The sequence below is a fragment of the Typopeltis vanoorti genome, chromosome 17, assembly GCF_054136105.1.
Source record: "Typopeltis vanoorti isolate ZY-2024b chromosome 17, IOZ_Tvanoo_1.0, whole genome shotgun sequence".
Classification (NCBI taxonomy): domain Eukaryota; kingdom Metazoa; phylum Arthropoda; class Arachnida; order Uropygi; family Thelyphonidae; genus Typopeltis; species Typopeltis vanoorti.
This window is the reverse complement of record NC_143565.1, coordinates 106519299-106535803: the sequence shown is the minus strand read 5'-3', so window position 1 is coordinate 106535803 and position 16505 is coordinate 106519299. Positions and strand designations below refer to the sequence as shown.

General features: G+C 30.9%; 1 protein-coding gene across 7 annotated transcripts in view; it reads left to right on the top strand.

The window, feature by feature from the left end:
* LOC150097746 (MAP/microtubule affinity-regulating kinase 3-like) overlaps nt 1-15694 on the top strand; it is a 297798-nt gene extending 282104 nt beyond the window's left edge. For 5 of the 7 annotated variants that reach the window (XM_090407465.1, XM_090407466.1, XM_090407464.1 and 2 more), the window contains one exon: nt 11102-15694. In XM_090407465.1, the coding sequence (XP_090263591.1) occupies nt 11102-11426 (325 nt within the window). In that variant the 3' untranslated portion in view covers nt 11427-15694. The remainder of the gene's footprint in view (nt 1-11101) is intronic. The other 2 variants (XM_090407471.1, XM_090407470.1) reach the window with 2 other exon arrangements.
* Nucleotides 15695-16505: the final 811 nt, after the last annotated feature.

Sequence of the window (16505 nt, the reverse complement as noted above, 5' to 3'; positions counted from 1 at the left end):
TAGTACAACACCATATTCAGTCCTGAAGATATTTTCAGGTGCAAACTTTGTTTGCTCACACTTGGATAAAGGATTAAACTAAATTTATTATAGTCTAACCAAGTGAAAAATAAACTTTCATCAAGCAGGGGGCTATTGTGACCAACAAATATTTAATGTCGATGAAATCAGCTTGTTTTGCAAGCAAATGCCTTCCAAGACTTTTCTGGCCAAATTAGAGAAATCTCAGCCTAGTTATAGAGTCGCAGTTGAATGAAATTCTGCTTGCAATATGCAAGCCGTTTGGAAGCACATTATTCCACATTGTGCAATAATGTGCTTCTAAACTGAGTGATTCCGACCTGCTAAATTTAAATGCACAGAGGGATGATCCTGAAGAATATATAGAAAATTTAATCACTGACAAGTCCAAAGAGATTTCACAGAAACAATTCAAAAATATTTTTCGATTATACAAAGTTTTTAAGCAGTAATGCTTTGAGGCTGACCCTGATGAAGAGAGAAGCAGTAAAATTTTGCAGAAGAGTAGAAGAGGCAATAGGCCCATACTGTCAGCTGTATGAAAAAAAGAAACAGAATGCCTGCCAAACATAGTTTGGCAGGCATTCTGTTTCTTTTTTTCAATTCTTTGTTAAGAAATAGAATGATGCATTTATATTCTGAATATGTTTTATTGTCTTTCAGCTTCATGGTTTTCCTTTAACTAGGTCCTGAGATATACCCTAATTCTTTTATAAAAAAAATTAAGGGTCAAAAAAGAAATTTGAGGAACAAATTGTACTTTTCCCATAAGTTATTTTATTCGATTAGTGTGTTTCAATTAATGCACCTGTTTTAAAGAGTGCATTAATCAAGGGTTTACTGTATAAGAGTTCTGAGAAAGATTAGTGGAGTGAACATTTTAATATGATACTGCCATTGAGGTTATTAGGAAAGAATGTGACATTGTTAGAATTTAAAATGAAAATTGTGTTAGCAGAGCTAATCTCATATGGTATGGTCACTAGGAAAGCAAGTGTTCTTTACCAGGTTGGCAGAAAAAAGATCCAGAGGAAAATGACGAAGATGTAGGTTGATTGATACAGTAAAAAGTGCCTTAAAAGACAAATATAAGATCTGATAATGTTGGAGTCTTGACAGATAATAAATTAATTTGGAGGAAAATTGTTAATCGAAAGTTGGTAATGGTATAACTTTTTCATGTAGTACTGCTGTAATATCCTGTACAGACCCTGAGGGATACATATCAGCAATTTGATGATGGCTGACAGCCAAATAAACTGATAGGCATCAAAAAGCAGTATATGGTGAATCAAGAATAAAGCAGGAACCAGTAGAGTACTGTAGAAGTCCATGCTTAGTCCACTGCTGTTTAATATGACATAGAAGTCTGTGACATAGAAGAAGATATGCCTGGTTGGCATATCTGTTCTTCAGCTAGCAGGCTGCAGATTTGAGTCCCATTGTGGACATGGATGTTTATGCTTAATTTTAGATGGAAGATGAATTTCTTCATCTCGTGTGAGACTTCCACCATCACCCACTTATTAGAGGCCTGAAGTAGCTTGAAAAAATTTTGTTTGTTTTCTAGATTTCTGTATTATGAAAAAAGTAAATAAATAAAAATGCATATATAAAATTAATTTTTAAAAAAAATGCTTAGATCACCCATAGCTAATGCACTATAGGTTTACAACCTTTTGTAAATGGAAATCACATTAAAAATAAAATAATATAAAAAAACTGATATTGCGGACTAAGGATAATGATTGATCATTCATGGAAGTTGAACAAGAATTTGGTGAACAGTGGAGTGAGGAGCAGGTTTTTCTCATGGCAAGTAGTGAGCAGGTGGAATATGTTGCCACAGGAAGTGGTGAATGCAACATCAGTGAATAAGTGTAAGGAATTGTATATGACTGACATTGTGTGTGTGATTGATTATCCCTGAGAGTTGTTTTCGTTTTAGATTGTAAGCCTAAATATGTTGTACATTCACTGTTATATGTCGAATGGACCTTCCATGATGAATTTTGGGCTCCATGAAGATGCCAGTGAAATAATAATAAAGCACTTGATGCAAATTCATGTTGATCATGTTAGAGGTATAGCGAATGGGTAATGGAATAGAAATAAGTTTCTGTGTAATGAATCAAATTTTAAAATGCTTGTGTTGGCCTAAATTATAAACTAGACTTAGAAAAAACATTCAAATGACACTGCTACACTAATAAATTATTTCCCGTTCAGTGTCAGTTTTTTTAGTATTCTTTGCTTACAGAAAATGAACCTTTCTTCTATATTGCCTGAATCTCTAGTAATGCAGTTTTGTTTTGATTGTTGCGTATGTACAGATATAGTGCATTGTTTTCTTATTCTCTGCTACAAGTTATTTTCCTTTGCACCTTATTTTAAGAATAGTCCTCAGATATATTTGACCAGCACACAGCAGTCTAGTACAGATTTTTTCATATTAGAATTTAGTACCTAATGTATACAAATTGATAGGAAAACATCATTCTGTTATACAACTAACTTCATGAAAACTCTTGGACACTTAATGTTGTGATAATGAATGATTCTATGATTTTGCAAAATAAGATGCAAAATCACAAATGAATGATGGATATTTGAGTTAATCTTCTAATATGCATATTTGACTATGATTATGAAAATAAAAACAGATTTAGTTTTTCCTGTTTATAATGATGACTTAGTAATTTGAAAGAAGAATGAAGCAAACTTTATAGAACACATAGAACACATGATGGAGGTTAATATTGCTCCAAGAAAAAAAGGATATAAATAATACAAAGACATAATAAAGATGCATTTCATTTCTCTGACCCTATTTCCATTCTCTTTGTGCATTCTTGCTAAATCAGGATGTTGTATGCAGGTGACAGACATGACATATAAGTCTCATTGCTTATTAATACCAACCAGCCTATTTATATCTTACTGCAATATCGTTATAGAATTTTTATCTTGTCATAAATAGGCTGCTTGTTAGTGGTTGTATTAGGCCTCTGTGTGTGTGATATCTGTCAAGATGTTAACATCATGGCATGTCAATGCTATGGCTTCAATATTAAGCACTTAGTTCTTTGGTAATGGGCATCTGCATGGGAATACTAGAAAGAAACAACAGGCAAGTACAACTATTTTTAATATGATTATATTTTTTCTACACTTTCTTGAAATAATAGACTTTTCTAGGCACTAACTTGGTCCCGTATTTTTAAAATAGATGAAGGCAAACAAAAAAATTCTGCTAAAAAGTTTCTGATAATAACAGCCTATGGAGCTTGCTCCAGTTTTAAACTATAATTTTAAACCAAGTAAACAAAAACAAAAGTTTGCACTAAACATGCAAAGATTTCTTATAACAGCAGTGTTACTAATATTATATGGGATGTGTTCAATCTTTACCACAATAAATTTTCCTAATATGCTCTATCACGAAAGATATCCTTTTAGGAACCATAATTTTTCTTTTTCTTTTTTTTTTATAGTGTTTATGATAAATGCAAAATTCTAGTTGTAAACTTTGGAAATACATTGTTAGGTGAGAAAATTGAAAATGTATACCTGCATCAATATTTCAGAAAGGAAATCAACAGGAAAAGTTAGAGAGAATTAAGATGATCCCTTAAAATTTTACCATTGATTATTATTAGCACTCAAAATAACAAAGGATACTGTAGCCATTTCTCTATCTATTACATACACTGCTATCTAAATTAACATGATCTAGTTCAGGATAACTAACATAAGTGGCATGATAACCAACAAACAAAAACCATGTAGCATTATTGCTCTTCTAAAAAAATTCACTCCTTACAGTTCAAGGAAGCTTTTGATATAACAAACTATTCTTTTGATCCCTAACAGTTTGCTGAAATATGATATATACAAGGTGTGGCAATTTAATTCCCGGAATGCACCTGTAAAAAAACCTACATTCGGAACCATACATTAGTGGCTACTGTCTCTTTCGAAGTAGTCCCTTTGTGCATTTATACACTGGTTTAGATGGTATTTCCATTTTTGGAAAAAGGCCTGGAACTCTTTTTCAGGAATACTCTTGAGTTCCTTTATCACATTATGCTGGATATCAGGGATGTCAGAAAATCTTCATCACTTTTAGTGCAGTCTTTAATTTTAGAAAGCAGCCAGAAATCACAGGGAGCTAAGTTGGGTGAATAAGCAGGATGGCCAAATTCGGTAATCGATTTTTTTGGCCAGAAACTCTCTCACAACGAGTGCACTATTGCTTGGAGCATTGTCGTGGATGATTCAATTGCCAGGCCACAGTTCAGGTCTTTTTGACTATTTGTCCCTGTTCATTGAATTCATAGTGGACTATCCTCTTGTGATCAAAGAAACACACCAGCATGGTCTTGAACTGCAAATGTGACATGCTTGCTTTTTTCAGATGTCGCGAACTCATGGTTTTCCACTGCATGCTCTGCCGTTTTGTTTCAAGATCATACTGGAAGTACCAGGTTTTGTCACTTGTATTTACCTCCAGAAACATCTGCTTATTTGCAGAAAGATCAGTCACAACTTGAAGCCACCACTGCTTCCGTTCATCCATCAAGATCCGAGGCACAAGCTTGACAGAAATCTTTTACATACCCAATTCTTCAATCAAAATTACCCTAACTGTTTCTCGATTCATTTGCAATTCATCAGCCATTAATCACACACTTAATCATCTGTCAGATCATACCAAATCTTACACTCTTGTTCCCATTTGCATCCGTCATTTTTGTTTTTGGCTGCCCACTTCTGGGGATTGTCGTTCACATCTTCTCGCCCACCTTTGAATCTCTTATACCACTCAAAGACACTTGAGTTTTCAGAGCATCCACACCATATGCCACTTTCAACAGCTCCAATATTTCAGTAACAGCTTTGCCGATTTTCACACAAAATTTGATGTTAACACACTGCTCCAAATTTTGATCACACATTTTTACACCAAAGTTTACATGCAGATCTCTATCGTTTTTGCAATAGCCAACTAGTAAATGGCTCTATCAGATTGAAGTTTATGCACACGTTAGTTAAAACATGTACAAAGACGATTACTCACGTGACTCCAACCAAATCGCCACACAGGCGACACTACGTGGCCCTTCCGGGAATTAAATTGTCACACCTCGTATGTATGTGTATAATGACCTACAGGAAATGCAGCATTTTAAAGAGAATTTTGAAAATGAATTACTGCTATACTGCATTCGACTAATATCTTTAGCTTAAGCTGAGATCAGTCTCTATTGACTTGAACTGAGAGCCATAAAATATTAATGTAAGAGTTGACAGTCATTTATACAATTACATTTCATACACTTAACTTTTCTGTTTTTATATTTTTATGTATATTAGGTAGCACAGTCACGCTAGTATTTTAAATCACTACGATGCAATATTGCACTTCACTACATTTTAATGGTTTTTTTTTCTAATTTATTTATTATTTTTTTACTATTATTTAGTTATTGCTGTTTTGAAGTTGGCATATTTATCTTGTTAGCTGAGTTTTTTTCTGTTGCTAACATCTTGAGGATGCAGAAAGCATTTTGTACTACACAGCTCAGAGACTAAACAGAAAGAAAATGGAAACATTTCTACTACTCTAATTTTTGAACTGCAAAAAATAACCATTAGATACACAATGGGAAGGCTTATTTCGACCTTGGCCAACTTTGTGAATAAAGAAGAATATTTTGTATACCTGTTGATATAATACCATATTGTTAAATCGGCAATGCTATCATTATGATCAGCATCTCATTGAATATAAAGTTTCATTTATTGCTTACTATTTATCCACAGCATATTGTCAATAATAGTAATACTACTGTTAATAGTTAATGTGGTATTATGATGATAATAGTAATATGAATAAGTAGAACAGATTTTGACAGGTAAATAGTCAACTTCATTTTCTGTATACAAATGAGTTATATGTTTAACGTTTTTCATTTAAATCAGTAAGTTTCCAGTTGAGTAGTAAATACATACCAGTTTGTCATTTTGTTACTAATAATTATTATAATAGTGCATGATATTAGTATTGCATATCCCACATGAAATAGTCTCCTGGGTTTTCTTTGTTACGTCATAAACTTAACATAAGTTAAAGATGCCAAGAAATTATATTCTTGGTTTCATCCTTTATCCATGTGTAAGCAAACAAAGTTTGTCCTAAAGCCTGTATATACAAATAGCCCAGTCATGAAGTTACTTCACGCACAAACTTTGTTTGATTACACTTGGATATAAAGGATGAAACCAAGAATATAATTTCTTGGCATCTTTAACTTATAGTATAACCAAGTAAAAAAAACTATCAACAATAAGCTTAACATGTTTTAATTAAATCAGTAAATGGTTCCATTTAGAACAGAATAGGTTAGATTCCAGATTTTCCATACACATTTAAGTTAACTTGAACTATGCCATTAGACTGCTCTTTAAAGTTACTATAGTATGTTCATATTTTTGTCATTATATCCAGATAAAAGTCTGCTTATCATATATTGAAATGTTATCTCCTTTGATTTTGAATTCCCAGAAGATCATTAGAAAATCTGTTTTGCACCATTCATATTATAGCCAAAAGTGTTTGTTTTTTTACACAAAATGACTGAATTTTTAACTGTTGTACTAATTAGTCTCTTTTCATTTAGCTTCATTTTTACCATATTGGAAAGGAGGAGCGCATAGTGCTGTGTAAGATTATCACTCCATCCACTGTTTGCAGACTTCATTATTTTGCTGCATGTATTTTTTCTCTGTTGTTTTCCTTCATATTTTTGTTTCATATATATAAATTTTGATTTTTTTCTTAGAATCCTCATTAAAGCAGTCTTTTTACAGATACTTGTTTTAAGAAATCTTAAACAGTTTATGAAAATGTGCTGATTAAGCACATTGTTTTTAACTGTTTTTTTAATTGTTTTTAACTTTGTTTTATCACATTTCAATGTTCACTTTATGATGACTAATGTATTCTTCATTCAGTCAATAGATAAAGATATACAGTATACATTATCTTTTAACTTTGCATATTGAAGTTTGAATTATCCATTTGGAGTATATCAAACAGACTTATTTATCAGTACTGTATTATGATTATATGCTTTTTGTAAGTATTTTTAAAGTTTTTCGCTAGAGTCAACAACATATAATTTAACATAACCAGCATAAGGCTAATTATCCAGAATATGACTGTCCTGCTATATTCCATTTTTTTTTTTTTAATATGTATTTGCTGCAATTCAAACAATTAATTGCATCTCTTCACTTTAGAACATCTGTTCAAAATAAAAACTAAATAAACAGACATACCAGTTTAAGTTTATTGTATGAAAAAAAAAAAAAAAAAAAAAACTCCAAGGATATCTGGCTTCACATTTTTCAATTTCTGCTATGTCATCTTTACAAATATTTGCTGTTTGATGCTAGCTTTCACTTACAGTGAAAATTAGTTTATAGCACAAATTGGAAAATTTATGGTTAGATATTGTTGAACTATATGTTATTTTAAATAACTTATCTTAAATTAAAAAAAAATACATTAAAGGTGTGCCTGTATATACATTTCTATTAGTTTATAGTTACAAAAATTGTCACTATTGTTAGGCCAATTCTTTCTCTGTAAAAGTTGAAAAACAAGGACTCGCTTGCAAAAATGAAATAATTTCAAAAATTTGGCTCATGAGTGAAAACATTGGTATATCCATAGTGTATTGCATTAAGGTATGTTAAAACATAACATTTTATGTATGGTCAACTATTAAAACTAATTTTGATCAGTAATTTTTATGCAATTACACAAATAAACTAATAACTGTTTTAGAAATGAAGGATAAAAATCTCTTCTGTTCGTTTTATCCCTTCCTATAGTTCCATATATGCTGCATTACTAATCTTATGTTTATACTTCTATGTTCTATTCTGGTCATATGTTTATATTTAACAGTTTTATTAAGTAATTTCTATTACTTTATACATCCCTTATTTACTGTATGATTTTTTTTTTTTAAAAAAAATTCTTTTGAAAAGATGTTTGCATAAGCAAAAATCTTCAAAAATAAACTTAAACTTTTATCCACAGTTCATACAGTAGTCTTCATATTTAATTTTCACATTCTATATTTTTGTTTAAGTTTTCCCATTTATTCTATATTTTTATATAATTTTCACATTAATGTAATTTTCTTTCTTCACTAAATTAAATGAAGCACTATTTTGTAGATGGAAAAAAAATTGCAATTTAGCTTTATTAATAATTCAAATCAGATAAAGTTGTTGTAGATGTGCTGATGAGATAAACTACATCCATTCCAATTATTCATCTTTAGTTTGTTTTCCATTCCTGATTCATGTAAATAAAAGAACATTGGAGTCATTTTGCTCTGATTCTAACTTATGACTAACTACTTGGATTTGTTTACAACCATATTAGACAATCCTCTTAATTGCTGCTTTTTTTCCTCCCTTTTTCTTTCTTTCTGCTGTATAAATACAGTAATCTACCATTTATCTAACATTTCACTTATCAGAACAGATAATTGAAGTACTATTACATGGTGCTCTACAGAAAAGTCAGTTGGCATGCAAAGGTCAGTTAATTGAAAGGTCATTGTTTTGAAGGTTGGATGAACAGTAGAATATTGTATTTAGTAGAGAATGAGATAAGGAGTGATGAGAGCTTGGTCCACCTTTACTATGAGTTGCCTCAGTTCTGAAGATGCTTCAGGTGCAAACTTTGTTTGCCACTTTTTTTTTGTAGATGTGTTTTGTCTTGGTGATCATAAATGCCAGCCTCGTTGGCTGAGTAGTTAGCATATCCGCTCTCCAGCCAAAAGTCTGTGGGTTCGAATCCTGCCATGAGCATGTTTGTGATTGTTAAAATACTAGTGGTGGTAGTGGGCAGTATATGGCATTGGTGTAGATGATGCGATTCGCTGTAGTTAGTGGATTGAGTGGTGGAGACGGAGAGTTATAGAGTAGGTGCCCTCTGTCGATGAGTCTTTGTACTCCTTGGAGGTGTCACATAATAATAATAATATCACTTTTAAGCATTTTGCTATGCACATAAAGATATGAATTTCATTACTAAAAAAAATTGTGTGACAAATGCATAATTGGAGAACACCATTCTGATAATGCAACAGTGGCCTAGCTTTTATATATCAACCCCACATATGAGGAGCCACAAAACTTATAACTTTCTTCATATCTTAGCACTGTGTTTTGACTTCACCTCACTTGAGAATAGTAAGATCAGTGTTTTAAACTGGAGTTATGGAAGATCATGGAAATATACCCAGGAACATATTTTCTTTCATTTAAATAGCTAATGACCAAACAGAAGACTTCAAAATACAAAAGTGAGATATGGTGAATGAAGAAAAAATTGTAAATTTTGTTGAATACAACATTGTTCTCTGCATACAAGAGAGTTTTTGAGCAAACAAGACAAATTTGACTTAATGTGTTTCTCTGGCAAGAATAGGTTACTTTTAATACCAGCTACTACCACTTCCAAAGTCTGCCCTAGACACACTTTTGAATTGGATAGGAGAATAAAAATAGGTGATATTTTAGCATGCAGTGTTTTCAGAGGCTTAGTTTTTTAGGGAGAAAAAAAAAATGAAAAACTGTTTATTGCCTGATTTTTCTTCTCATAGCACACACATCAGTAATCTACACCATTTAATTTTTGAATAAGTAAAACAGAATAATTGCAGACATCAAATATTAATCTTATCATAGACCATATTCACAAAAATATCAAAATTCCAGTTTTTATCTAGAAAGCTTGTTGGTAAGTCTGCTCTCTCTCTCTCTCTCTCTCCCCCCAACAAATAGGTTGTGGGTTCATATTCCATCATGAGCATGAATGTTTGTGAATGTCTTTAGGTGAAATGAAATTTCATTGTCATGTGAGACCACCAACTTGCTTTTGAAGGTCTGAAGTGGCTTGAAAATGTTCCACATTTGGTTTCTGGAGCAGAGTTTCTGGATTATCTAACACTTAGGTTTACTCAACTATATTAATACTGATATATTATAGACTAACACCCTTTTGTGGATGGGAGATTCACATTAAAAAAAAGTAGTAATGTTTCAGAATAAAAACATTGTTCTCTGTGTCAAGTTTTCTGAATTAAAATCATATTCTTTGTTTTGTTTTTCAGGTAAAATTATATTTTTGGAATAAGTTTAATGTAATGAGGATTTTGTTAAATCCAGATTTAACAAAAATTATTAGATGCTAATAGAATTTTAGCACACATTGGTGAAAGTCTTTGTTATGAAGATCTTTTGTTTTACCCCTTCCCCTCGCTCTATCCAAATGATGCTATTAATTTAAGCAGGTATTCTTACCTACCTGCTTAAATTAATAAAAGCCCTTTTTTTTTTTGTTAATATGTTTTATGTCAAATTTTCAGAAAAGGATCTACAGATAGTCCTGGTTATCTTCTATTTTTTCTAATTATATGTATTGGACATTCCATAACTAATATATTTATCACTTTATAAAGCTTATGTGCCTATATGTGCTTATATGAGCCTATTTAAGCCAGCATTAGACTCACCAAAGAATTACTGTATGTGTTTGCTGTTGTTGGACTTATGCATTCAGCTCTTTTCAATTTTATTTCTGACTGCTGCTTTAACTAATGCATTATGTATTTGCTCTGCTTTCATTTTTGTATTCTGTGATTTGGTATTTGCAGCTTCTCTATATAAGTAGATAAGTGTATTAAAAAATGTAACTTTTCTACGTTATTTTATTGAAAATATTTCCTGGCCTAGATGGGAGCTAATTTATATCATTTTGCTTGCCAAAATAGTTTTTTTTATTTCATTTTATTTTTTAATTGAATGATTTGTTATCAGACTCCTAACGGAAGAGTGCATTATGTCAGATAACAGGACTATCTGTATTTCTGTTTAGGAAATTTAAAGTATTTTGTAAGCATTGCTTTACACGTAAGTAATTCCATTAGAAAGATAATTATTGTGTTATCCAGACAAAATAATTTCATTATTAAGTATTTTCATCCTGTAGGACCATGAATGATGATCAAGTCAAGCCACGATCGTTAAGATTTACTTGGAGTATGAAAACAACTTCATCCCGTGATCCAAATGAGATTATGCAAGAAATAAGAAAGGTATTAGATAGGAACAACTGTGACTATGAACAGCGAGAAAAGTTTCTATTGTTGTGTGTCCATGGAGATCCCAATACAGACTCCTTGGTCCAGTGGGAAATTGAAGTTTGTAAGCTTCCCCGCTTATCATTAAATGGTGTGCGTTTCAAACGCATTTCAGGAACTTCTATTGGATTCAAAAACATTGCATCAAAAATTGCCAATGACCTGAAACTCTAATTCATTAAAAATGAACATGAACTTTATTCTGTGTATGCCGAAGAAGTGAAAATTTTAACTTTTGCATAAGCATAAAAACTTATGCTTACACTTGGTTGTCCTGTCATCACTCCATAAGCAAAATATGGAAGTTGAATTGTGAATTACTTTGTGTATACTCTTCTGTAGCTGCAGGAAGATTCAGCACCAAGAATTGTGTAGTAACATCCATATTTAAGCTGTTAGTTAATGTCTAATGAGAACCTTCCAAGAAAACTGACACTTGGCTTCCATGCTCTCTCTTTTTTTAGTAAAAGTGGTGTACAGATGGAGTTCCCTTCCACATAAATATGACGCTGAAGTATAATCTTCTGTGAATAGTTCATAGTTTATAAGTTTAACTTTAATTCCCAACCATATTCTAGTGCAAACACACAATAAGCAGAATGCTTATTCAAACTACTTCGAAGATTTCAACATAAGTAACTTTTTTTATAAAGTACTTTTAAAGAAGGGACTATTTCTTTTTTCCTGCAGTTAAGGGAGTGTTTTTAGAAAAGTTAATTTTGCTGTAAATTTTATATCAATTTTCTACAAACAAGCAGAAATTATCATACTTTTAAAAGGTTAAAAGCAACTTCTATTTGCATTTTTCTGTCTTGAGTAGTCAAAACAGGTAATTTAATTAAATATAACTTACAAGTATAGCAATATAATATTGCTTCAGTTTGGCAGACATGCATATAGAACTTATGCATGAAATAAATTTAATTTTTTTTTTTTTTTTTTTTTTTTTGAGTTTGTAGCCTTCCTTAGATTTCAGAGGAAAAATGTGAATATTAGTTTTAAGTATTGGATGAATTGGATTTTTAATTTTTCTAGTATTGCATAAATTTTATGTTGTAGCATATGTGTTGTACATATTTCCTTTTTCAGTGTTATGTAGATGTGTCTGTAAAAATTAAAACTTCATAGGGTGCTACAAATATGACTCAAGAATTTGTTGAACTTTATTTTTAAAACAAATGCTATGTAACTTTTTCTTTGTTGTGTAGATCAGTTTCATTTTAATCAGCTTCATTTGCCACAAGTTTTTTTTTTTGTGTGTGTGTGTGTGAAATTTAAAAAAAAATTGCTTCAAATACATTTTTACATGCCACAACTTTTTAATATGAAAACAATTGGAAATTGTGCACTCACTCAGTTTCACACACATGCATGAAAGCATGTACACAAAGGAAAATCGGTGAAATATTTTTTTTTCTTCTTGGCATGACTTTGTGAAACCTACTGGAAAAATAAATGTTTAAAAATGTCCCTGACTGCTTTTAAATGACATTGAGAAATACTGTGAACCATTCATATCCTGCAATAGTGGAAAGAAATGAGATATTTGAAGAATCTGTTAAACTGATATTAATTTTTATAAGAAAACGTTTTATCACTATAACACTTAGAGAACATGAAACACTAGTTACAGAAGGAAACAGTAATAAAATCAAAATGGCTTTAAAAAAGCACAGATATCAATGCAAAACTTAATTACAGAAATACATTCAGCCATTACTGTTCACTTCATATTAGTTTACTTCTTAAGAAGTTGCCTGAAGACTGAGACACAGTTGGCTTCCACTATCACAAACATTATATGCTATAACAAGCAAACTATAATTTTCCATAACAAATTATAGAAATCTCTTGATTGAATTCTCATAGGTACAGTGTTATTCTAAATAAAATTCACTATAGTAAACTGTTCCTGTGGTCCCTAAAAATTTGCTATAGTAAGCATTGATCATAGCAACAGTAATGTTTTTATTCAGGCCTGGTCATTTTTATGGTCAGTAGATCATAGAGAATTTAAGTGTCTCTCATATCTATATGTGTGTGTGAGAGAGAGAGAGAGCTACCTAGTATTAGTTAGAGATGTTATATTATTACCACTTCTCCAAGCAATATACTAACAATATGTAAGATTCTGATCAAAATTAATATCAGTTTTTATCTGATTCTCCCATTTATTTCGTTTATTTCTGTTATTAGAAAATATGAGTTTCATGGACTGTTTCTTTTTTCCATTGAACTTGCTTCTTTTAAATTTTGGTCCTGATTATCCACAAATTAATGAACTGTACCTATGCTTTCATATTCTCGATAATTTGCAAAAGTGCAGGAAAAAGTTAGAATTATTTGTTTAATAACTATCAAAGAAACTCATCCTACCCGGTGCATTAATAAAAAAAAATATTGGAGTAAAGCAGATTTCTGCATTAATACAAACATCTCAATGATTTTATCTGTCTTCTTTTTGATCTCATCTGTATATAGTTTCATTGTACAAATGTAAGTAACTATTACATCCTTTAAAATTCAGCAAATTACTTAGTGTATGTTTTTTCCTCAAATGATAATTCATTTTTACAGTGCTGAGAGTATTTATGAAAATGTGTAGCATTTTAATGCAGTTATACATTTCATTCTTTTACTTTCTCTCTTTTCTGCCATTTCATTACTAGTAATGAAAATGAAAATTTCATTTTTACAGACAACTTTCATGTTTAAAGAAGTTATGTGTATGCCTTCAGTTTGTACTTAGAATTTGTTGGGTGTGATTTGTTTGGTATTTGCTATCTAAAAAGAATATTTTTACTTCATTCTCTCTTTTTATCCTTTAAGTGCACTCTAGTATTATAGTAATAAAGTTACTATTTGCATACCTAGATGCTTTGCTAAATTTTGTTCATTTGATGAAAGAAATTGCAAGATCAGAAAGAGGCTTTTATTCACAAATTAAATTGGAATTACTCCCCATACAGTTTTTGAATGTATTGTTTTATGTACTTGTATAATTTTTAATATAGATGATTATTATTTTTTTTTAATTATAGAATGCTTTTATAAGTTTTGCCCCTCTTTATGATCCAATAGATGACAGACACCAAGACATGAGAGAAAAAGAGAGGGAAGGTAGAGTACTCCCCTTATCCCTTTTCACATATGAAGACATTCATAGGGACAGGTGTAAACATATCTTCTTTCTTAGCCAGCTATTCAGGAAGAGGCAGTCTGGCAATTCCCAATACCCATTAGGGCCAAGTAACCCTGGATGTCTTCTGGTCCAGAGCTTGAATGCATTATCTATGCAACCAGCAGTCCAGCAAGAATAAAGATAGAGAGACTCAAATCATGAGTTGATATTTATGTTTATATTTTACCAAAAGTAATAAGTAAAATTGCTGATGCTAAAACATAAACAAATTATGCTGCTATGCATCTGAAAGGCGATCAAAAATTGAAATTATAAAATTTATTACACAGTTGCATTAAAAAAAAATTATTAATGAAAAATTAGGTATTAACCACTCACTATGGCTTATTTTCATTGTAATATTGCAACAGCCAGTTATGTCTTTTAATTCATATTGATCCATAAAGTCTCTTAAGTAATTGTATTAGTTCAAAGCAGGAATTATTGGTATTTTATTTAAAGCAAATTTTCCAGGCCTGTGAGATAGGGAATTATCATTTTCATTGTTGGATTGATGGAATATGATCAAAATTTTGGGGATTCCAAATGAATGGTAAGTTAGCATAGGACATGGACTTCGGTATATACTAACTTTAATTGGGATAGAAAATCGAGAAGAAGCATTTATGATAATATAATTTCAAAATAAAAAAATTCTCCACCTTTCTTTCCATATAAATACCAACTGTTTTTAAAGATAAAAGATGATGCAGCTCATAGATAATTTCATTGAGGCCTGAAACTATTTAAAAGTATGCATGCATGCATTACATTTACAAATTTTAAAATCCATGTCTTTTGCAGCCATGATTAAAAGGAGCTTATAAAATATTTTTGACAAAAACCTAAAAAGATTAATCTTTTTAACAGTGTTGAGATAAGTTGAGCAGCTCTCTAGGTTTTGTTAATATTTCCCTTTGGTATGTTTAAAGTGTAGTTAGATAAAAAGCCCATAGTATACAGATTCTTGGTTTCTCTATTCATCTATCTGATCATCCCTTCTCTTTACTTCAGTATATATAATTTCATTACTAATAATTTTTTGGTAAAATCATTTCAGACAGTTATATATAAATAATCTGAGCATTATTAGTTATTCATGAATCTTTCTCAAAGAATTTTGATTTGCAGAGAAGGCTGAATTTGGAGCCTCAAATTCAGCCTTCTGAATTTGAGACTCCAAATTCAGATTTTTTTCTGAAATTTCCACATTTAATCTGGTTACCTACTCGTTATTAATATGTATATATCTGTGGATCTTGATTATCATATATATATATATATATATATATATATATATATATATGAATTATCACTCTATAATTCCTAACAGTTATCTTCAAATATATCAATATATGAAAACAGCTTGTGATTTTTGTTATTGCTGGATCCTTCTTTAAATAAGATTCATATATTAAAATATGAACCTCATTTAAATATGATTATAAATGAGTGATTAGGAACATGTTTATAATCAGGTGGAAGACAATATAATACACACCAAATGGAGGGCAGGGAGAGCTGTTAGTATTTCAAGCTTGACTTGGTGGTTTTATGATTTTTCTGAAATGTCAGTCAGATTTTATTAATTGGAAATTTGTTGCAACTTTTTACAAATTGCTTCTGGTATTATCCAAAATAGAAGAACCAAAAGATCAGTCATAATAGTCTTTCAATAATGACTTACTATGATTTAAGAAAGTTTGATATTGTTTAAAATACATTTATTAAAATGTTATTCATTTCTTAATTCTCAACAGACTATATCAGATGAAATCATAGTCTTATAGATGTTGTTGGTTTTTAGGTGGTAGATGACTTTCAGTATATATTGTATGAAACTGCCACCAAACCCTGCTTATTGCAAGCTATCAGAGCTTTAAAATGTATTGTCTCTAGACAGGGTTCAAAAATTTTCCAGCCTTTAACCCATCCCTGGTATTAATATATTCAGAGGCAGGACTAATGTTAAAAAATGAAGTACTTTATGCCCTGATGGGTGGAATAAAATTACAAAATAAATATGTTTATCACCTAAAGAATTACTTTTAAGGAAGCAATGGATGTCACAA